Source organism: Camelina sativa, chromosome 1 (assembly GCF_030686135.1).
Source record: "Camelina sativa cultivar CO46 ecotype springtype chromosome 1, ASM3068613v1".
Taxonomy (NCBI): domain Eukaryota; kingdom Viridiplantae; phylum Streptophyta; class Magnoliopsida; order Brassicales; family Brassicaceae; genus Camelina; species Camelina sativa.
In genome coordinates, this window is record NC_141880.1 from 24488736 (window position 1) to 24513294 (window position 24559).

Below are 24559 nucleotides of genomic sequence, written 5' to 3' on the forward strand. Positions count from 1 at the left end.
AGAATTTGGAAGCAAAGGGTGTGGCTTATCCAAAGAGCCAACCGTTTGCCAAAAAAAAAAAAACGCAATCCAAAGAGCCAACCCATGAGAATGTATGGTAGTCTATGGAACGCAGACGATTGGGCCACAAGGGGAAGCCTGATCAAGACAAACTGGTCACATGGACCATTCGTAGCCTCTTTGATGAACTACAACTCCAAGAGTGCTTGTGGCTGGTCCACTGGTAATGGAACCACAACCACTACAATATCCAAAGAGTGATGAAAGATGGAAGAAGGTGTGTTAGTAGAATTTATATTGGTTTAATGTATAGGAGACTGAAGATATGAATGTGTGTGCACCAATAAGTATTTAGATAATCTCATTTCATATGAAAGTAGGGGATTGGTTAGTTTAATGGTTCTGTTTCTTTATTAAAAAATTAGTTTAGTGGTTAAAGTCCTAAATCATAGCCAGCAATCATATGTTTTTGGTAGTTGCGGTCATCAATTTCTAATCATTTTTTCAGCATCTTCTTGGGAGAAAAACCATCATCTAATTATGCGGCTCTAATAAACGTGGATTCAAAAACGTTTATGGTATAAAAATAGGTGTCTAATAATAATCATCATCTTGTCTTTCCCATGGAACCTCAACTATCATGATATACTAAACATACATTAAACTAACCATCATCTCTCACATTTTCACCATGATGAGAAGATTTTACCAATGGGATTGTTTCTCCATTTTGAGATGATTGGCGTATGTGACCGACAATCAAATGTTTTTGTATTCTTGTCAATTTTTTTTAGTAATTCTGGTCATCAATTCTAATCATTTTTAGCATTTTGGAAAGAAGTGCCTCCAACAATTGTGGATTCATACACATTGTCTTAGCATGAGATCATCTTGTAGATATTTTGCACACACAAATAAAAAAAATCTTGCAAAAAATTCTTGATTAGTTGACGTTAGTCACTTTACTCTTGAAGATGTTTTCCGAAATAGATTAATAAAGCAAAAGTTTCTCGAATATATCAAGAAAGATTAAATAAATTGATTTGATTCATCTAACAAATAAAAATACTCACAACCTATAATCAATATATAAGACTAATTATAACATGAGAAGTAACTGGGTTAAAAGATTTAGAATCATGATTTTTTTTTAGAAATACTATTTTCTAACTACCTTTCTCAAAAATACCCAATTTTCTGTCGATTTTAAATTTTATCTTTTTCAGATTTTTAACGACAGCTTACCCTTGGAAAAATACTTAACATAAAATCAAATTTTTTCTATTTCCTGCCAAAAATCGTCTCATTATTCTTATGCCACAAAATCTAATTTTCAATTTTTTCCCCAAAAAAATTGTGGATGTCGGATTCCCACTCTCAAGTATTTGTGGTGAGTTCAAATTCTCAAAATAAAAAATACAATAACATTTTTTCGTTCTTTGGGCATGAGTAGTTTTTTTTTTAACTGATTCATTTCTTAAAACTAATTCCACTAACCATTTTTTTGTCAACAATTCCACTCAGTTTAAAGTATATTTAATTTTGTTTTAGTGTTGTTACTTATTAGATACTAGTATGTCTTCCGTGCTACGTACGGATACCGTTTCCTTTTCATAAAATATAAAATTTTACAAAACTAAAATGTAATTTTGACTGAATTTATAAATTAATGACAAAGTTTAAGGTCCAAATTCTTATAAGAGAATATTAGGAAGAGTTACAAATATTTTTCTATAACTATATAAAGGTTTTGCATTGTTCACATTTCTAGTTTGATTTTTCATTTTAAGTTTGGAAGTTACAAAAGAAAAGTAAGAGAAGATTTAGTGTACGTAATAGATCGTATTATTCACAGGTTTCAAACATTAAATATTTAAAATGTGTTTTTGTTTGAATTGAACAGTAGATAAAAAAACTTAGCTCATGGATAATGGATTACGTCATTAACATGATGAACACATAACGCATTCGACATGCGTGCTTTCCAGAATGAACATTTTGCTTCGTTATGACTTGTGAGATAATCAGAGAGGGTTGATTTCCTTCACATCACATTTTCTCTGGGACTGTTTCTTAAGTAAAGAAAAGAGCATGTTCCTTGGCTTTGCTTTCTCATCAGAGTAGTGCATCTTTTCCGGTGATAGATACTTTTGGTGTTGTCTTCAAGTGTTATGCACTGCACCCAAAAAAGAGACAGAAAATCTTATCTTCCCCAAACTTTTAGGGAAAAGAGTAAGAGTTGTTAGAGTTGAATAACACTTGCAAAAGGATGAAACAGAAAGAAGCAAAAGATATATAAATTATGGATACCGTAAACATATGAAGAACTATGGTTTCTGTCAATTTTTGTCCTACATTTTGTCTTGGCAACCTGCAAAAGGAAGTAGATAGGAAGATTCTTATCTTAGAACCAAAAAGCAAAATGAAGTAAAAACTGTTGCTCCACTGTCCATTACCCAAGGACTTGCCCCAGACGCATTTCCCATGACCAAGTTCGCTCGTGGTTGCCAGGGACGAAACTGTTGTGTCATGTTGTTGTTGTTGTAGCCGCCGAGGTGTGGTTGAAGTTGCTTGCAACGCTTAGCATTGTGACCATATGCACCACAGAGTTGACAACGGCCTTGGTACCCTCTTGACATCCGATTATCTTGTTTCGGATTGGGATATTGGGGCGAGTTGTTGTTCTGCCAAGTCTGATGAGAGCGCTGATTCTGCTTACCTTGGTATTGGCGAGACTGAGAAGTAGCAACATTCGCAGAGATCGGTGCTGACATGGGGAGGGAGGAAGAGGTAGCCATTAGCAGTGCCGACTTGAGCATTATAGAGACCCGGGGCAAAAAACAGAACAGAACATCTATTACACATAAAAAAAAGTTGTTCACAAAAGGATAGCAAAAAATAAAAGAACGTTTACAAAAAGAAAGCAACAACAATGTCATTTTGCAATTTTTCCTCTAACAGATGTAAATAAACAGTCACACAAAAAAAGATAAATTTCCAGTGTGCTCTCATTTCCTTGCTTTTCTTGTAACTTTGTGCTCTCCTCTGCTTCTAGCTGGCCTTGTAAGCTTGTTTTATCCTTTCCATCTCCATATATATAAACTTTCACATCCTTTCACACTTGAAAAAAAAAAACAGAAGCCAATACTCATTCTTGAAAGATATAAAGGATCACAAAATCCTATTTTTACGAGTTTTAGTCGATGCAAAATCATGAATAATAGTTTCAGTATCAATTCTCTCCAATATGTTCTTTTCGATGCACAAAATAGCTAAACCATTCAACTTTTCTTGAGACATTGAAGATCTTAGATAATTTTTCAATAATTTTAGTTTCAACAAACTCAAGAATTTCAGTAGGTTCCATTGACACATCAGGTAAAGTCGTTTGAAGCACTCTCAATTCTGAAAAAAGATCATCTGAATCAACATCCGACGAGTTACCATGAGAAAAAGTTTTGCATAAGTTACAGCAATGCTCTTGTAAATCACTATCATGTAATGTCTTTAACTTTTTCGAATCAAATAAGAAACCAAAAACACTTTCAAAAGTTTTCATTTGATCAAATCTGGTCTTCACCAAAGTGATTGCCATGTCCACCACAACCAAAAAGTAAACTGTTTTTTTCTGAAAACACGACGCTTCTGTGGAAATATAGGATCTACATCCATATCACGAGCAATAGTTTGAGCTATACTCAAACTAGAACTAAACCCTTCATGTCTATACTTCTCAAAAAACAAACACACACCTTGCAATTGTTTTAAAGCATTATCAATGCAAAATGGTTTAGACTATAAATTCTTACTCAATGAGTTAATGGCAAACAAAATATCATACCAAATAACAATGCCAAGGATAAATTCAAAATTATCAAATGCCATGATTAAACTTTCAGCATCACTCTTTGTCATAGCATCATCACAAGACTCATATAATTCCAATAGAGCTGATCTTACTTGTGGAGCTTGGAACCTAATAGCTTTGACACTTTTAATTCGACTCTCCCAACGTGTGTTACACAAAGATTTTACAGTAAAGCAAGGAACATGATCAAGCAAAATTTTCCATCTCTTAGAAGAACTAGAAAATAATGCATATATGCGTTGCACAATTCCAAAGAAAGAAATAGCTTTTACACATGAATGAGCCATATCACTAACCACAAGATTCAGACTATGACAAGCACACGGCATATACAAAGCTTTTGGATTTACATCAAGTAATCGCTTTTGAACACCTTGATGTTTTCCTTTCATGTTAGAACCATTATCATAACCTTGACCTCTAATATTCTCAAAATCAAGAGTAAGAGACTTTAAAGCATCTAGTAACTTATCAAAGAGACCTAAACCAGTGGTGTCATCCATCTTTAGAAACTCTAAGAAGTACTCTTCTACACTTGCTTTTCTGTTTGATATTTTCACACATCGAATTATCAAAGTCATTTGCTCTTGATGGCTCACATCCGGTGTGCAATCAAGAATGACAGAAAAGTACCTAGACTCTTTAATGGTTTTAACGATGGAAAGCTGAACATTATGAGCCAAAAGAGAGATAAACTCATTTTGAATATTATGACCAAGATAATGACAATGAATTTTATGACTATGAATGCGTCTAATATGATCTTGGATTATCAAATCAAATTCTGCAATCATTTCAATAGCACCTAAGAAATTACCATTGTTATCTTGGTAAGTTTTTCATTTTTTCCATGAAAAGCTAGATTTCTTTTAGCAAGAAATTTTACAACAGCAATTATTCTAGCTAAGACAAACCTCCAACGTTCTTTCTCTTTAGCAATTTCTTTCTGTAGTGGTTTATCAATTGTGAGATTCTTCTCAAATCTAACTTTCAGCTCTTTCCAAGTTTTCATGTTATTCATATGCTCTACACTTTTCTCATGATCTTTAAGTCTCTCACTAAGATGCTTCCAGTCATTATAACCATCATTAGCTAAAGCAAGCATATTTGAACAATTTCTAGATTTAAACAATTTGCAACAAAAGCAATAAACCTTGTTCACATGTTTGGAGTAAACCAACCAATTTCTGTCACTAGTTACCCCATTACGCAGCTTCCTAGAATAATAATTATATGAGAAACGCCTCTTGTTTGCATCTAAAGGAAACACAAGATTCAATTCTCTTTGAGGTCCTTTTTCAACTAACACATCTCTCATTTTATTATCAAGGTTTTCCCAATACCTTGGATCAAAAATATCAACACGAGAATTTGGGTTTTCACAAACATTTAAACTTTCAACATTAGATGCATTAACCACATTATCATGCTCACTCAAGTGACTACTGTCATCGGGATTATTTATACCACCACCACCAGATTCTGAATTTTTATTAGCACCACCAGATTCTGAATTTTCATTAGCACTTGCTCTTGTCACAAATTTATCTAAAGAACCTCTTAGTGATTGAACAAACAATTCATCTTGTTTTCTTTTTTTTCTTTTCTGACATCCCGGTTTCTGTCCTGGCATGATGCAATCTTAACTAGATGCAAAGAAAAAAGAAGAATAGCACCTGGATTTTGGGGTTGGGCTATTGGGGAATGAATCTGATTATATGAATGCTAGAAGAACAAATGAACAAATATAAACCTGAAAAAAACAGTTGTTAGTGATTAGCGAGTTCCAATTTTAGAAATTAGAATACAAAATACTAGTTTAGAAAAAAGCAGAGCAAGAATCAAATAGAACACTACTCAAAAACTTGTTGTCTGCTGCTTAACGGCTAGTCGGCTATGGAGATCGCTTGTTGGAAAAAAGAGACTTGTGTGTTGTGGTCATGTGAATGGGGTGGGAAGATGAAAAGCTCCGTACGTAAACATAAAAGACAAAGATCACCGATTCCTTATTTCCACCAATCACCGTAAATCCTATAAATAACAAAACCAATTTGGCCCAATAATTTAATTTTGATTTTGGCCCATTAACTCATCAAACTTGGATTCCCTCAAACATGTTTTTTTTTTTCGTCAGCTTATACTTAAAAAAAAAAAAACTTGATATATATAAAGAACTGAAATTTTTTTTGTTCCCCCTAATTTGGTGGACCCGGGCAGTCGCACCGGTTGTCCCCCATTTAAGCCGGCACTGGCCATTAGTTTAGCTTCCTTGTTAAGCAGTTTCTCAAGAATCTCAGTGACGGACGGAGGAGTATCCCGGCTTTCCATTTGATCAATGACAAATTTATACTCCTCCGGGAGCCCATCAAGAATGAACTCAATTTGAGCCTCTGGTTCAATCGGTTTGCCAAGAAGGGCAAGTTGATCGAAGCGAGTAGTTAACCCTTGAAGATAATCATCAATGGACTTGTCGCCTTTTGTGTAGTGCTTCAGCTGGATCCGGAGTTGTTGGACATGGCCCCATCTAGGATTAGCATAGGTGGCAGAGATCTTCTTCCACATCTCAGCGGAGGTTGTAGTCTTGGAGACTACAGATTGGATCGAAGAAGACAAGGTGCCAAGAATACCACTATAAATAAGTTTATCTTGACGACGCCATTTGCCGTATGCAGGATTTGGCGTGACCTGGGCACCGGTGGTGATGGTTTGATCTGGCGGAACTGTCGAACCATCAATGTAGCCTACAAGATCGTAGCCATCCAGAAGAGAGTGAACCTGAAGACTCCAGGTCATGTAGTTGGCAGTGGTGAGTTTGGTAATGTTCATCATGTTGATGTTGAGAAGAGAAGAGGTGGTGTCAACAGTTTCTGCGGCAGCCATGGTGAGAAAAACAGAGAGGAAGAAAGGAGAGGGAGATCTGAGAAAAAAAAAAAAAAACTCTAGGCTCTTGATACCATGTTACACGAATGTCTTGTATATTATTACAAAGAATACAATACATATTTATACATGTGCAGAGTAGGAACTTCTATTATGTTCCTAATATGTTAGCAATCAAATATTGAGTAATAAAGGAGAATCCTTTTCATATCTCTTACAGATATAAACTGTTTCACGGATATTTTGAGTTTCAAATCAAGAGAGTAGAGTGTGGCTATTACATTGCCTCTCGATTGTATCTATAGGCTTTGGTTGCATCGAAAGAGAATATTGATCAGTGATGGCGGTGGGAGGAGAAAAGATGAACTCGAGTATCGTTTGTGGAATAGAATCGCGACATCTAACCTTGAAGAACTCTTTTGCGTAAGGAAGCGAAAGAGAAGAGACAGAGTAAACAATTGCAAACCAACAATCAAAACCTTCGGAGGGAGAAGAAGATATATGACACACAAATAGTAGAAACGTGGTCTCTAAAAATCAAAAATTATGTTAATTGTTTACTATGTCGGAAGTTGAATTAAATTGGAGTTAAATAAGAGATGAATCAGTTATTGATTGTGCCATGATTTATCCCTAATCGTAGTGGTATTAGTGTGAGAAATTTTAGGAATATAGTTTTACAGTTTTTCTCTCATACACGAAAGTTTCGCATTAGAGAAGAAAAAAATTGTTTTCCTACTAATAGTTAATAATAACACTTAACATTTTGTTAATTATCAGATTTGTTTTCCAGGATCTTAGCCTCTCAGGTTTTATTTAAAATTATTGTGTGGTTTAAATTAAAAAATAAAAATCTATGTAGCAGTATATGATTGGTCAAGTGACTTGTGCTTTATAGGATAAAAGATTTCGGATGAAAATAACCAATTCCAATTCCAATTTTTTTTTTTGTGATAGCTTTCCAATTTTTTTAGTGTTACTTTTAGATAGTTTTGGATGAAAATAAAACCAAATCGTATTCCAATTTTTTTTTTTTTTTTTCACATTTTTATCGATTCTTAGTATAAAGTATAAACCAGACAAAACTTGACCAAAGACGGAACCAAAAAAAATTAGATAACCGAATGAAATTTAAACCTCAAGATCGATCCGTAACCGAATGAAAAAAACTCTTCGAACGACAGCGTTTCATAGGATCATGATTCATGACTTCGCACGTTGCGTCCATCTCTCTGATCACGTGATTGTGTTTTTTTTTTCTACTCATCGTCTTCAGATCTTATCACTTTCTTCCCCGAGAAAATTTTTGCCCTAAAATCACTTTCCCGGGAAAAATCAAAAAAGAAAACAAGAAAACTGGAAAAAATGTCACAAGGCGATACAGTACCGCTTCATCCATCATCTCAATCAGACATCGACGAGATCGAGAATCTCATCAACGAAAGCATTCAATCAGGTCCCGGAACCGTCCTCGCCGCTCGTCCACCGAGCCCAGCCAGACCTTCGATTCCAGTTTCTTCTTCTCCGTTTATGCAATCGAATCTTCCACCGCTTCCTCCTTCTTCATCAGCTCAGAAAGTGACACCTGTCCCCGTTCCTCCGCCTCTTCCGGTTGTAAGTAATTCCAGCAATTCTCAAGGAGGCTCACAGGGGATTGGAGCGAGTGGTTTTGGATCTCCGCCTAATACGTTGACGGAGCCTGTGTGGGATACTGTGAAGCGAGATCTGTCTCGGATCGTGAGTAATTTGAAGCTTGTTGTGTTTCCTAATCCGTATAGGGAAGATCCTGGGAAGGCGCTTAGAGATTGGGATCTTTGGGGTCCCTTCTTCTTCATTGTCTTCTTGGGATTGACTCTTTCGTGGTCAGCTTCCGTTAAGAAGGTTAGCTCTTAGATCACTGGAGAGGTTATGCTACTTTTGCATTGGCTAGTTTCTTAACTTTGAGCTTGTGCGGTGAAAATGTGATCTAGAACGCATCTGATAGAGTTCTTTAGAATGTCTCTGTTTCAAAAATGGAATGAAGATAGTGTTTTACTTCTCCTTTGCATTAAGATTGTTTCTTTAGTTGTGGTGTTTAGATTATAGATGGAACACGATGGCGAAAAAGAGGACAGAGGGTTTCTCTATAATTGCTGTTCTTGCGGCATTGCTTCTCATTTGATTCTTAGGCTATAGGTTTGTATAAAGTTTCTTCCTTGTACAGTGGATCATGTAGAGTTTTGACTCACAAACTAGCGCTTTGGATGCATCATTTTCTCTTATGTTATGAGCATTTGATGTATAGGACTAAAGGATCTAGTTTGAATCTGCTGTCCTGTGATTACATCTTATCTTGGCAATATTGAGTGGCTTGATGTGGCCAATTCTTTGTTGTTTTCTGTGTTGAATTGGTAATTGTATTTAGTTTTCTGAAGACGCTGCGATTTTTGACTTTTAAATCACTAATGCCAAAGATGGCATTGATTTACTATATATTAGTTCTGATGCACTTTAGGTATGGATGATATATCTTATAAAATAGCACGTTCTTATTCTGTCTCTGTGCTTTGTTATTTTACTCTGCTTTGATAATTGTCCAAATGTTGTTGTGACACACTTTCGGGATCACCAAATCTGTCGTTATATTCCCATATTAATGTGATGTTTCGTTCTACTAGACTTGAAAGCCTTAGCCATCCTTCTTAGTTTGGAATTCCACTTGGACTCATGTTTTTTTCCCTGTGATTCCAGTCCGAGGTATTTGCAGTGGCATTTGCACTACTAGCAGCAGGGGCAGTGATCCTTACACTAAACGTGCTTCTCCTGGTAAAACACCACTGCTCTCTCTCTCTCTCTTGTATCCCGTGCAGATGTCTTTTTTTGGTTTCATACTTATACACAGCTGTATCGTGTCATGAACAGGGTGGACATATAATCTTCTTCCAAAGCCTGAGTCTTCTAGGTTACTGTCTATTTCCGCTAGACGTTGGAGCCGTGGTCTGTATGTTGAAAGACAATGTGATACTGAAAATGGTAGTTGTATCTGTAACACTTGCCTGGAGCTCTTGGGCTGCTTACCCGTTCATGAGCTCGGCTGTTAACCCGAGAAGAAAAGCACTCGCTCTATACCCCGTTTTCCTTATGTATGTGTCAGTCGGTTTCCTCATCATCGCCATTAATTGAATCCAATTTTGAAGAAAAAGAAAGAAATCATCACGGGTATTCATGGGAATCAGCTTGGATAGAAATTTTACATACATACACACACCAACAATTCTGAGTTCTAATGGTCATATGTATAAACATGTTCTTTGACCTTTTTTCTGGTTTTGGCTAAAGAAATCTCCATTTGTATGTCCCTGGCTCACATTTATCTTCTTGGACATGAATACAAATTTTTTACCAAGATAACTTACATATGGTTTCTCGAGATACAGTATCAAACAGAAACAGTCAGAGAAAGGTTTAAAACAGCTCATGAATTTTACCGGTTTAGAAATAATTCTCACAAATTTAAAATCAGAATCTTAACTCAAACCGAGAGAGCGTGAAACCTTCTGAAATACACAGAGAGTTTCATTTCTCTCTTCCCTTCAATTAAACCCTCTCTACCTTTCTTCTTCTCCCGTTACTCGATTTGGTTGCCTCACTTGCTGGTTTTGATATTACTGCTAAGTTCCTCACTTTATCAAGGTAGTAATCTTCAACTCCTAATTTTACTTGCTGCTTCTGTAATAGACTTTGTTAAGTGAAACCTCTGCTAACAGTAAGACAGTCTCTTGTCTCTTAGCGTGTTTTTGTGTTTCATTGTTAATCTCGTTGCTGGTTTATTGCAAGGTTGGTGCTTTGAAATATCATGTCAGAGACTGGTGATTTATATCTAGAGCTGGCCGAAGATGATCCCTTTTATCTACTTAAAAAGGTCTGCTTTGCTAATTTTCTTTGCTCCTTCTGTTGTTATCTCAATACTCAAGCTCCACCAGCTTTTGCCATGATAGTCTAAAGATTAGACCTTTTTTATTCATTCTGGCTAATTGAGTTGTGTGGATCAGTATAGGGAATATGATGTTAGATAGATAATAATATTTCTGGGAAGTGGGAACTGCTGATTGCTATTAGTCCGCTGGTTTGAATGAGACGAAAGACAATGAATCTTAATCTGGCTCTTGGGACTGATATATAAATCTACATTTGAATGGTTTAGCATTTTTTGGCTTTGTTAGTGTTGCAGTGATTTAGCAAGATTAAACATTTTCTCATGTATCATGACATGTATTGATTGATTTTTATTAAAATAGAGGTGAAATTTTTCTTATGATTTTTGTCTGTAGACGCTCTTGAGTTGCAAAGGTTTAGGCGTAAAGGAAACATTGAACCTCAATGGATCATTATCTGAACAGCTGTTGAATGCTGCATTGGAAAAGTTGCTTCAGTTTGGAAGAATAGCGAACCTCGATAAGGTAAAGCAGATATCACAGGCTATTGTGGACCTGTTTTTGCTTTCCCATGCTTGTGTTTTGATTGGTGAAGTTTCTTTAGATGATGGACTGAGTGAAATGCAGGTGGAAGTTTACTTTGGTGAAGATGCTTGCACTCCAGCAGGAATTTACAGCGTAAGAAACGAAATCTCAACTCTGAGCTGGATCCTTTCGCTCATACCGGTTTCTTGTGATATACAAACACATGCCGTTACCTTGGAAGCTCTACGAGCCGCTGTAAAAGGTAGAATCAGTGAGGTTGTTGGAGTGGAAAAAGAGGAAGGTAGAGTTGTTGATAGCTATAGATGCGGAAAGGAAAGCAGATTAGTAGAATGGGGTCAGGACAATGGAGTCAAAACCAAATTGCAGATAGCTCGTAAGCTTAGCGGTTTTTTATTTATTCTGTTATGAAGTTAGAGATTACATAAATGATGAACAGAGATTTAAGTTTATTACAATGTTACAGAAATTGATGGCTATGGACGAGGAGCTATAGCTAGTGAAGACTTGAAATTTGGGGATGTTGCTTTAGAAATTCCTATCTCAAGTATCATTTCTGAGGAGTATGTGTACAACTCTGACATGGTATATCATTTTGTTTCATCTTGATTTAAAGATTGTGTCAGTTTCATCATATCAATGCTATATGATGAGTGTTTTCTTGTCTTCAGTACCCAATATTGGAGAAAATTGATGGGATTACATCTGAGACAATGCTGCTCTTATGGACCATGAGGGAGAAGCATAACCCTGACTCTATATTCAAACCATACTTTGACTCGCTGCAGGAGAATTTTTGTACTGGTAAAAAACTGTTTAGTGAACTTAATCATCCAATTCCTGTAGCAGTGTGTGTTTCAAAGGGATATAACAAACATTGATTCTCATTTGCAGGTTTGAGTTTTGGAGTTGATGCAATCATGGAGCTTGATGGTACATTGCTTTTAGATGAAATAATGCAAGCTAAAGAGGTGTGTGACTAGATCCCTTTCTCTTATCTATTGTTTCTGTGTGATCTGTATTATGTTTACCATTGGCCATTGTTTGTTTTATCTGCAGCTTTTGCGTGAGAGGTATGATGAATTGGTTCCTCTTTTATCGAACCACCAGCATGTATTTCCAACGGAGCTCTATACATGGGAACACTACTTATGGGCTTGTGAGTTGTATTACTCAAATAGCATGCAAATCAAATTCCCTGATGGAAAGCTGAAGACTTGCTTGATTCCTGTCGCTGGTTTTCTCAACCATTCTGTATGTTTGCTCTCTCTTTCTGGTTTACTAAGAAACTCCTATCACTTCCCTGGTTGATAATTTGGCGGGTCTGCAGGTATACCCACACATAGTGAAATATGGAAAAGTAGATATTGAGACGAGTTCCTTGAAGTTTCCAGTCTCAAGGCCCTGCAACAAAGGGGAACAATGTTTTCTTAGCTACGGAAACTACTCTAGTTCGCATCTGTTAACATTTTACGGATTTTTACCAAAAGGCGATAACCCGTATGATGTCATTCCCTTAGGTAGTTTTTACCTTACCTCATTGTTCTGAGATCACACTCAACCTTCTTACATATTTCTTTTGCCTAAACTTTTGTATTTCTCTTCCTTGCAGATTTTGATGTCATTGATGATGAAGACATCGAGAATGATTGTTCTTGGACAACTCACATGTTACGTGGGACTTGGCTATCGAGCAATCATGACATCTTCCACTACGGCTTACCAACTCCCTTGTTGAACTACTTGCGGAGAGCTCATGGTCTTGTTCATCATTCTGAAACAGATGTATCTTATCTTGATCACCTTCTTATAATTTTATGTTGGTGCAGTAGTTTACATCTCCATCTCTGAATGTAACCCGTTTATCTCTTTCCTCGTTTCTTGATTCTCTTAAGCTGTGGAAGAACTTGGAAACTGAGATGGAAGTACTCGGAACTCTCAGATCCACGTTCGACGACATGATGCAAAACCTCGGCGATGTGGATTCCATCGACAGGTAAAAGTAGTTTGTATTTAATGATATACGAAAGCTGAAAACAGAGGCGAGCTAGTTTTGCTTATTCATTCGTGTTTATATTTACAGAGAAAACGCGGATCAGGATGTTAAAATGGCGATGGAGTTCAAAGAGCAGCAGAGAAAGATTGTCTCTTCCATTCTTGATTCATGTTCTGCAGGTATCAAACTGGTTCAAGACTTAATAACCAAACCACCGGTTTAACGAGACGGGATCTTTAAAGAAAGTTCTAAGTTGTTTGTTCTACATACTACATGTATCATCAAACTGGTTGAAAGAAAGGTCTAAGTTGTTGTTGTAATATTGTAGTTCTCAAACATTTTAGATGATCAAAAATTCACAAGGGATATTCCTCTTTTTGCTTATTGAATTACTTCGTATTCACGTGCATACGTATATCATATCATAAAATAGCTATAAGAGCTAAAATCAGTCACTCTTCAAAGCCAAAGAGAATTGCTCTAGGAGAAAAAACAAAACCACATCTATTTTGTATTCATAACCTAGTTGACACCCGTTTACGTACTTCGATTATGTGCTTATATCATCCCAAGTATTGTATATAAGATTGGGCTTGGCTAATAAAATCATTGAGCCCATAAGCAGAAAAACCCTAACTCTACCTCTCCAATATAAAAACCCTAGTCATCTTTCTCTCTTCTTCACCAACAACAAAGTTAACGCCTCTATCTTCTCATGTTCTTCTGCTAGCGCTTCATGTGTATAAGATTAAGATGACTAAATAGAAATAAGAATGTGAACTTATCACTCGTAAGTCGAAACCCATCTTATACTTATCCATATGAAGGGCAAGTACAAGAACATGAGGACCATGAGCATCATCCCGTGTTGTTGTCTTTCCATCTACGTCTCTAAGGTATGAATGATGATGGTCTTGATAAGATCTGTTATATTTTACTTTATTTTATTTTTGCTGTGGAGACACTATTTTTATTGGTATTTGTTGACAGACACGTCTTGCTTTAAGTTTTAATGACACAGATACATCACATATATATGACGTTTTGGCAATTTTATTTTACCACATAAGCGGCTCGAATCAATAACCCATGACGGTGAAAGTGAGTAACCCATAACGTTTTTTGGCAATTTTATTCATGAAAACCAGCATTAATTCAGTCAAATTCATCTTGGATAAATTAAATAATTTTAGAGAATTTTTTGCAAGTTTGAAATTATAATAATTTATAATTATAGAGTTGCAACTGTTTATTGTAAAGTTGTATTTATTCAAATATTCATATATTTTAAAATCTATATATTACAAAAATTATAAACATTCAAGACCAAATAACAACAGAATGAGAAAGCAATTCCCTATATATTAATAGAGAAACACTCTTACAAAAAAACTGAGGTGTCGCGATTAGAGATGGTACATTTTTTAATAAATGTCTTTACTTTTCATTGTTATTTACATAAATATGCCACTGAAATATCATGAGCCAATGTTTTTTCTATTAGTTTTTAAAAATGAAAGATTTAATCAACTATTAAATCTGAAAATATATTTAATTATCATTTTCATAATCTATTTACTTATTAAAAGTAAATTACTTTTCACAAACAAGAAAAAAATTATTCATTTATTTATCACTTTTATCATTTTCCTCATTGCATTTTTAAATTTAAGATTAGTTTAAATGAAATCAATTAGTTTAAAATATTGCTTTATTTGTTTAATGGTATAGTGATATAGAAAATAATGTAAAACATAAAATATGTGAATTTGATTTTTAGAAACACAAAAAGACGTCAAAACTTTCTACACCACCTTGAAATTATTTTCCAAGTTTAAATATTTCACGGCTGAAACATATTTTACAGAATATAAACGCAAATTTGAATAAACGAAAAAAACTTTACTTACATTTTTTGTTTTATACAGACAAATCTTAAATCTCAAATAATAATTTTACTCATAATATTTTATTTAAATCGATTTATTCCGTATATAGTGCGGGTTGGACTCAGACCCTCAGCGATGTCGCATGGGAAGTATTTTAGAAAAAAAGTAAATAAATTTAAAATTTAAAACTATACATTATGAAACCATTTGAATGTAATAGAATAGTTTGAATATATAAAAATTAAACATAAACTGTTACTAAAAACACAACCATCAAAGTGAAAACTTATAAACAAAAAATATTATATAGAATAGACGTAACTTTGCAAATAATATTGTTAAAGGTATTATAAATATATAAGATTTTTATGAAGAATTATGGTAAAGAGATACGATTAAAAAAATCATAATGACAAAATGATCATAACTGAGAATATTGAATTAATGGTTGTAATGAGTAAATGTAATTTTTCTTAAATTTATAATTAAAAATGTATTTAATAATGAGTGAAACTATATCAAAGAAAAATTGAAATTAAAATACACAACTTTCAAAAACATGATAAAATAAATTTTAAATATTAAAATAGTTTTTTTAACAAAAATGACAATAAATAGACGCAACTATAAATTCTATATTAAGTTGTATTAAATTTCTCTATTACTATAATCCTTTCTAAAATTTTAGTTAGATTATAGAATAACGTTGAATATTAGATATCAATATTGAATTATTTAGATTCAACATAAAATGAAAAATTTGTTTCAACGAACTTGTTGGTTACTGATAAAGAGACAAATATAAAAAGAGTTCAAAAGACATGACTATTTAAATAGACACAGTTCAATGACGTCATACATCTATTAGAACGAAAGTTGTGATGAAAAAATATAAATAAAATATAGTAAAAAGACACAACTCTACAATGAATAGATACAACCGTTTAAATTTTTTTTTAAACAAATAAAAACAAAAATTTTACGAAAATGTACTACAAAAAATCGCAACTATGTGCACTTGATTATACCTAATAATCCATATAAACGGCTTTTAAATAGAAGACATCTTTATTACCATATTGAAAATGTCAAATTTAAAAACACAATATATAATCCATCTAACTGTTGAAAAAAAACTCTAGGTATTTTTATTAAATTTTTATATTTAAAGTTAACTAAAAGTTGTAAATTAGATTCATCATTCCAAAAATCTTTCGTTAAATCAAGAATTGGAGGAATTTCTTTAATTTTAAAAGAATGAATGCTAGAGAATAATGATTTAGAAAGTTGAAAAAACTGTTGAGATTGAAAATTTATGTTATTTTGTGTCATTGCAAAAAAATGAAAACAGTTCAAAACGACAAATATATATATAGATTTCAAAAGATACGAATGTTCCAATAAACACAACTCTACAATGAAACGTTGTAACTTTTCATAAAAAACCGTTTTAATGAACCATCACGACTTTTCAGAAAATATCCAAAAGGTACGATTGAAAAAACACAACTGTTGGTCGCATTTATTCGGATTGCTATTATATATAGATTTATTTTGGTAATTTGAATACACAATTAAACAATTCAAATACTTATTTTAGTGTCCTATATGATCTGACATGTCCTATATATGAAACTGTTAATTAAAAAATGGCTCCAAATGAATTTTATTCTGATAAGTTTGTTAATGATACGCCTATCTAACCGATTAAGAATCCAAAAAAAAAAAAAAAAAAAGTGGTTTAAGTAGGTTTTACACTTATTCTTAAATGGTCAAGGTGGTTTCAGTAGGTTTTGGTGGTGAAAAGTGAAAACTCCACCTCATATATAAAAGAGGGTATGACTAAGATTCCAACTCGAAGCATGTAGGTATATATAGTCAATGAGCATTATATATGGTAGTTTAGTAGTTAAACAGTTCTGGTTTGATTTTGTGCTGGCAATATTAACACTCATGTAAAAAAGAAACGAAATAACAAATTCTAGTCCAGTTTTATTATTGTATGATATTTTGAAAACATGTGATCATTCGAGACCTGTATTACATTACTGCATTACATAGCTTATTTTTTAGGCAACCATTTCAATGTCTGGATGCCAAATGAGTCATCAGTTTTCATTCATTACCATTTGACTAAGAAGACTATATATATTGTATTGTCATCATTTTTTTTTTTTTTTTTTTTTTTAATGTGGGGCATAAAGAATTATCAGTATTTTGAGCATATTATTATACAAGTAAACAGAAAAAAAACCTAACAAAAATATATTACAAAATAAAATAAAAAAAAAATAAAAAAACAAAGAATGAATGAATGAAGAAAATAATGTGGCTGCTGGTGGCAGCAAATTGGAGGACCCCACAATTCCAGGTTATACACTCTTTGTCGTTTTCTTCGCTTCCTAACGCAGAGCTGGGATCTCCTGTACCAAAGAGCATATTAATTTCCTGATTCACCCTATAATAATGAGCCACGCTACTATAATAGAGACTCAAGTTGGTGTATGACACTGACAATAATATACATAAAGCTCTTTTAAATAATAATAACAAGTCCAAAGAGAATTATTTAACAAAAAAAAAAAAAAAGGTTGAATTTTTCGATTCTTTTGCTCGTAAAAGCTTCGTTTGATTCTCTATCTGGGTGTGTGTGTGTGTGTTTTGTGGGTAGAGCTCTCTCCTGAAGTAGTAAAAGAAGAAGATGATGGTAGTGAACAACAGCTTTGATCTATGGCAAAAAGACGTTTTCTTCTCCGCAGCTGAAGAGGTTCAAAAATCTGCTGATATGTATGTGTAAAACTTTTGGTATTTTGAGCTTTTTATGATAGCTTTGTGATGTTCTTCTTGTAATCTCTTTGAGCTTTTAGATTTTTTGCTTAGAAAATTTAGGATTTTTTTTAATTCAGAGTTCAACAAAATTGCATAAATGAAGAGATTGAGATTAGTTTGCTGTTGTTTAAGCTTATACTAATTCTGATTTATTGGATTATCAGAATGGAGTCTACTTACAGATTGTGGATTAAAGATAAGAAAGATGAGATCTGTAAAGAACTCCAAGCAGCTTTAGGTACAGCTAAATGGCAGGTACAGTTCCATGTTTCTTTCTTGAATCATCATCTCAGGTTCTTGTGGAGTTCTTGAAAAGCTTTTGTTGTGTGTTTTTATGATACTTCTTTATGTTTATTTGAGTTTTGAAACTGTGTGTGTGAATCAGTTGGAGGAGTTTGAGAAAGCAGTCAGGTTGAGCCATAAACGTTGTGGGGATGATGATTCTGCGTTGACACGGCGTAAACAGTTCGTTACCGCTATTGAGAACCAGATTGTTCGCGTGGAAACTTCTCTGCAAGAGGCTTACAGTGAGAATGGTAAAAAACCACTCCGTTGGATTGATCTTAATGAAGAAGAGCGTGATGACTTGGCCATGTTTCTCTCTGGATCTTCTTCTTCTCGAACTTCACAGAGTTTTAGTGGTGACAACAGCACTAACTCGAGAGAGTGTACTACTAATAGTTCCCTAGTTGATAATCTTCGAGGAATGGAAGTGAACTGTAGAAAAGAGACTATCAAGAAAGTGAAAGGTTGTGGTAATGGCTCTGAATGTGTTATAGACATTGTAGAAAGCGTAAATGCAGATGCGAGGATACGCCAAGTAGAGAAGTCAGCTGGGATGAGAAGGATATGTAGTTCACCAAATTTCAATTCTTTGAGGATTATAGTTCCCGGTGGTAATGAAGAAGTAAACGAGAAACTGGTGGCACAAATCGAAGCTACTCCTAAGGTCAAAGGAACTAAGTCAGTATTGTGGATGCAGAGGCTTCCTGATCACAATCAGGTGAGTGAGAGTTCTCACTATTAGTTGATTAAATAATAGCTTTTACTCATGATAGGAGGAAGTAACTAATTTGTTTAGTGTGTGTTTGTGTGTGTGTTTTTCAGCTCTTTGACAAGACTGGTTGTTTCCAGAATCCGATACGCTTGTCATTTAATCACCCGATTAAGATCACTGTTTCCTTAATGCTAATGGTGTTCCTTCTATGTGAGTCTTCTTAATGAATCAACACTTTGCTAATATAGATTTCGCATCTTGAGAGTGTTAAAGGTTGCTAACGAGCATTGATTTTTTTCCCTTGTTTAAACTGATGCAGTACCCTTCGTAGTGTATTCATCTTGAGATCCAGCCACGGTTCGAAACTGTCAAGAAGAAGCCAAAGAGATCAGCAGTTGCACCTAATGGTTAGGATTCATCATCCCACAAAAAAATGTAGAGAGATCAATAAGCTTTTTTACTTTTCTGAAATGTAATTTGCATATATTTTCCTTAATTTGTTGCTTTGGTTGTTTACGAACAAAATATAGAAAAACAAACAAACTTGTAAGATTAAGTAAAAGGGGTAGAAGTTTATACTACGGCTTCGGCTATCATTGATAAAGATGTAAATCCAAAATAGGTTTCGTAGATGTGTGCTATGTTTTTTAGAACAATTTCTCAATATATTATAGTAAGATACATTTGCTCTCTAAACCAAGAACTTTGAATCTTGGTACTTGGTTATGTCATTCTTCTAATTCCTAGCTATACCGGCTTCTATAGCTGTCAGCCTTGATCCTTAAACCAAAATTTTGTTACGGTCGAGTTTGTTCATATTTAATTTCTCAATCATGGTTAATTTTCAATTATCTCCAAATTTAAAAGTCAAATAGTATATGGAGAGATTGTTAGTATAATCATCTGATGGAAAGATTTCGGATACTAATTTTCAGGCTAATTGGAAATGTGTCTTGAGACTTGGGAGAGTGCAAATGACTGGCCTTAAAATTGTTTACCTGAAAATAATCTAAAGAATCTTAAAAGCTTGGGAGACAAAATCAAAGTACATGAGGTTATCTAAATGAAGGTATAGTTAGTTATTATACTCTGCAAAATCATTATATAATACAAATTTGAAATCATGGAGGGTTATGTGGTCGAACTATTGTGTTCTTTCGCCGATGGGTCTCTCACCTTATAATTAATATCATTAATTAAGAATTGTTGTGTATATAAGACTTGTACTTTGATGTGGACATCGCTGACAAGCCGCCAATATTGCAATCCAGCATATCCAACCCTCAATTGAGTGTGTGGGCTGAAGATCCATGGACAATATAGATAATTTATTAAGAATCAACGCGCCACTTATAGTCTATTGAGCTGAATCAAGAGATGGCCTAGACACCATCAATTTACTTTATATGAGGACCAAACCGGAGCCACACAAGGAAAGCCTTTTACTATATCAGCCCCACGCTCTCTGCTGATCTATTTCGAAGTCTCTAATTCAGTGCGAAAGCTTTCAAAATTCTGAAAAAAAACTCATTTCTGTTAGACCATGTGCATTGTTGGTATCTAAAAGAATTTTTCATTAATCAAATAATAATAAAGTAAAAGAGAGTGTGAAAAATAATTCTAAATTGAGAAACTCATCTAAAAGTTTATAGACAAATGGTTAAATAATCTTTTAATGATTTATTCTTTAAATTAAATAATAATATATTATATTAAAATAATAGAAATTAGGAGATTCGTACAATTCTAGCGATGTACATGCATCGATAACAGAAGATATATTTCCCGGCCCATTGGAGACACTTACTATGTTCGTACCAAGGGGGTCAAATCCGGACAAATGTATTGAAGCTGCACATATCCTCAAGACAGTTTTTTTTTTGTCAAGCAATTTCATTCAATGAAATCATATTACACGGTTAAGAGACATTAATGCCTCTTTAGCTACCATATATGCTCTCGAGTTGTTCTCTCTTTTTACAAAAATGAAATTGCAGATAGTGAATAAGAGAGATAATTGAAGGATGTCGTGTAGAATCCCATGGAGCTCATTCGGTGGAGTCTCACATTTGATTGCTCTGATCAACTGTTGTAAATCTGAAGCAAAAGTAATCTTCTGGTACCCAAGGTCTGAGGCCTGTTGTATAGCCCTCCTCATAGCCAGCGCCTCTGCCACCAGGGGGGGGGAACTGACATTCTCTGCCGTGATTCTCCCTTGTTGTTCCGGGAGGTGAAGGGATTCTTCAAAAAACCAACCTAGTCCGGCCTGTTTGGTGTCTTCTCTCCAGGCTGCGTCTGAGAAGCAGCATACTGTATCAGTCTCTCGTTCCTGCATCATCCCAGATCCAGGTATTGGGGCTGTTGCTTTTGCTGAGATCTGATTCTCGTTCCACTCTTTTGCCTGAATTATAGCTTGTGTAATTATGTCCGAACTCGTCATCTGTTTATTCTCAAAGATCACCTTGTTGCGATTTGTCCATAAGGTCCAGATGATCCAGGGGAAAAGGGGCCCTTGATTGATTCCCATTGGGGGAAGGCAGACCGATTGGCGCAGGCGTTCAAATTCCACTTGGAAGGATGAAATCTGAGGGGAAAGCACATAGACCTTGAAAGGGGCCAAATCCCACACCTTAGCAGCGAGAGGGCATAGAAAAAGGAGGTGAAGGACAGTCTCTTCATTCCCACAGTGGGGACAGCTCGCTGTCGGGTTAATACCCCGCATTTGTAAGTTGCTTCCTACTGGTATGGCATTTTTTAGAGCTTTCCATAGAAAGGACTTAATCTTTGGGGCACAATTTAGGTTCCAGAGTCCTGAAATCCAGTTGAAGCTTTGAAGACCGGTTGGTTGTAGTCCAGTTGCATCCTCTGTCCTTACTGCTTCGTGGTACCTTGTTTTGGTGTTATAAATTCCATCCTTAGCGGGTATTCAGATCAGCTTATCCTTTGCTCCGAATTTTCTAGGGCGTAGAGCTAGAATCTCTTGTTCATATAGGGGTAGGATTTCCCGAATCTTCTCCTTGTTCCATTCTTTGGTTGTAGGACACATTAAATCCTTCACTAACAAGTTTTGGGATTCTTTTGTTGGCGGTCCCACTGGAGTGGTAGGGGTTGAGAGTGATATCCATGGAGCTGACCAGATTTTTTTATCCTCTCCGGTTCCAATGGCCACTCCCAGTTGTGATTTCAAAAGATCTCTACCAACACACACACCTCTCCAACCGTGGGATGCACAAGATGGCACTTTACACTCCAAGAAAGGTATGGTGGTACAATATTTGCCCAATAGTACCAGTGCCAACAAACATGAGGGATTATTGAGTATCCGCCAGCTCACCTTTGCAAGGAGGGCATTATTAAACCCGGTAATGTCCTTGAAACCTAGACCTCCCTCCTTTTTTTTTTTTGCCATTTTGGACCAAGCAATCCAGGACATTCGTTTTTTATCCTCAGATGTGTCCCACCAGAATCGAGTTAAGACTGACTGTATTCTCTTACACAGTGATCCTGGGAGCTTAAAGCAAGAAATTGTATATGTTGGCATAGCCGACAGAACCGATTTTAGCATGATAGCTTTACCAGCCGTAGATAGGAAGCGGGAGGAAAAGCTGCAGGCTCTCTTGTTTATACAATATATAGTCTGATTAAGCAGGTCCCTCTTCCTTCTTCCAAACATCATTGGTAGGCCTAAATATTTCCCAAGCCCTCCAACTCTTTGGATCACGAGTATTGCTTGAGCCTCAGTTTTGATATGTTCCTCCGTTAGAGAGGAGAAGGTAATAGCCGATTTGGTTTTGTTTATCTTTTGTCCGGATGCTTCTTCATACTTCTTGAGGATTTCCAGTAATGTGTGACAGCTTTGTGTATCTGATCTGCAGAAGAACATTGTATCATCTGCGAACAAGAGGTGGTTGAGTCGAGGGCTTCCCTGTGATACTCTGAGACCAAGTAAGGATCCCTTCTCTTGAGATTTAGTACATAAGCCTGACAAAACCTCGCTGTAAAGGATGAATAGATAAGGGGATACAGGGTCCCCTTGTCTGATTCCTCTTTGCGGTATTACAAATACCTGGGATGATCCATTTAGGAGAAAAGAGTAGGAGACAGTGGAAATGCATTGCATAATCCATTGAATCCATATTTGATGGAACCCCACCCTTTCAAAAACAATTCATATAAAATCCCATTCTAAACGGTCATAAGCTTTGCTCATATCAGTTTTAACGGCCATGTAACACCTTTTTGTAGCTCCTGATGTTTTGAGATAATGCAGGGCTTCATGGGTGATAAGGACGTTGTCGGTGATGGGTCGTTTAGGAACAAAGGCTGATTGGGTCTCCGAGATGACCTCCTGAAGCACTGGTTGTAATCTCCTTGAGAGGAGCTTTGATATTATATTGTAATAAACGGTGCAAATGGCAATAGGTCTGTACTCTGTCATTTTCCGTGGGCTTTGGACCTTTGGTATTAGCCTGATATGGGTTTTGTTGATGCTTTGTTTTAGGTGAGTCGAGGAGAAGAAGGATTGTACCTCGAGGACAATATGAGGTCCTATTGTTTCCCATTTTGATTGGAAGAAGCTTGCTGAGAATCCATCAGGGCCTGGTGCTTTATCAGCGTGGATGGAGAAGCAGGCTCTCTTCATTTCCTCGGGTGATGGTTGTATTGTAAGTCTTTGATTAGTCTCCTCAGTGATGCAGGGGGAGATTGCCTCCTCAATAATTCTTTGTCTTTCTCCATCTTGGGAGGTGAACAGGTCTATGAAATAATCGGACATAACCTTGAGTATGGCCTTTTCTTCAAAAATAGGTTCTCCATTGCTATTCTCCACTACTGAAAATTTGTTAATTGTTGTTCGGCCCCTAGTGATAGAATGGAAGTATCCCGTGTTTTTATCTCCTAGCCCTAGCCATAGTTGTCGACTTCGTTGTTTCCAATACTCCTCCTCAGCTTTATAGGCTAGTAGCAGGTGGTTATTAAGAGATAGTATCAATCCTTGATCCGGTTCCTGACTTGACATCGCCTCATCTAGCTTATCTTTATATTCCTCGATGAGTTCCTTGCTGTTTTGGTACTTGTTCTTTGTCCAGGTTATGATCTCTGTTCGGCATCGTTTGATCTTTTCCTCCACCAATTCTTCAAGATCAAGGTTTCAGGCGTCTGTGATGAGTTTTTTAACTTCTTCATTCTCCTTTAGTCGCCTGTCGTACCTGAATATGCCTTTTCGTTTTTTCTTTGTTAGGTCCAGGTGGGTGAGTAGGGGCCTATGATCAGAGCCTTCATACTTCATGTATTCACATCGGCTGAAAGAGTAGTCCTCAGCCCATAAGGTGTTAGACATTGCCCTGTCCAGTCTATAGTGAATCAAGTGATCATGTATTTTGCCTCTCCAGGATAAGAAGTTACCAGAGTGTCTTAAATCGAAGAGGTTGCATTCAGCCATAAAAGATCTGATATCCACAAAAGAGCCTTCATGTCTTGGTGGGCCACCTTGTTTTTCGGATGCATCAATGATGTCGTTGAAATCACCGGTAAGGAACCAAGGTTTCTCTCTATTCTTTCCAATCTCCGTTAGCTGATCCGAAATGAGTTTTCTTTTGGCTCTTTCAGGTTCCCCATACAGGAAGGTTGCATAAAAGGATTTTC

The 24559-nt window shown here is 35.6% G+C and overlaps 3 protein-coding genes and 1 pseudogene across 3 annotated transcripts; 3 read left to right on the plus strand and 1 right to left on the minus strand.

Moving 5' to 3' along the window:
* Positions 1 to 7909: 7909 nt before the first annotated feature.
* LOC104700880 (protein YIP4a) lies at positions 7910 to 10138 on the plus strand. The gene is made up of 3 exons (XM_087461581.1): positions 7910 to 8629; positions 9479 to 9553; positions 9650 to 10138. The coding sequence occupies exons 1-3, from the start codon at positions 8114 to 8116 to the stop codon at positions 9908 to 9910; spliced, it is 852 nt and encodes a 283-aa protein (XP_087317707.1). The 5' UTR covers positions 7910 to 8113; the 3' UTR covers positions 9911 to 10138.
* Positions 10139 to 10172: 34 nt separating this feature from the next.
* Positions 10173 to 13590, plus strand: LOC104700888 (ribulose-1,5 bisphosphate carboxylase/oxygenase large subunit N-methyltransferase, chloroplastic). Its single transcript, XM_010416496.3, has 12 exons — positions 10173 to 10420; positions 10565 to 10649; positions 11059 to 11187; positions 11290 to 11581; positions 11672 to 11790; positions 11877 to 12009; positions 12100 to 12176; positions 12265 to 12459; positions 12536 to 12725; positions 12818 to 12990; positions 13101 to 13201; positions 13289 to 13590. Exons 2-12 carry the CDS (start codon positions 10584 to 10586, stop codon positions 13422 to 13424), a joined length of 1611 nt encoding a protein of 536 aa, XP_010414798.2. The 5' UTR covers positions 10173 to 10420; positions 10565 to 10583; the 3' UTR covers positions 13425 to 13590.
* Positions 13591 to 17255: 3665 nt separating this feature from the next.
* LOC104700898 (uncharacterized) lies at positions 17256 to 19520 on the plus strand. The gene is made up of 5 exons (XM_087461587.1): positions 17256 to 17877; positions 18084 to 18174; positions 18305 to 18922; positions 19027 to 19126; positions 19236 to 19520. Exons 1-5 carry the CDS (start codon positions 17792 to 17794, stop codon positions 19259 to 19261), a joined length of 921 nt encoding a protein of 306 aa, XP_087317713.1. The 5' UTR covers positions 17256 to 17791; the 3' UTR covers positions 19262 to 19520.
* Positions 19521 to 20822: 1302 nt separating this feature from the next.
* On the minus strand, positions 20823 to 24356 carry LOC147950287 (uncharacterized; annotated as a pseudogene).
* Between the last annotated feature and the right edge of the window lie 203 nt (positions 24357 to 24559).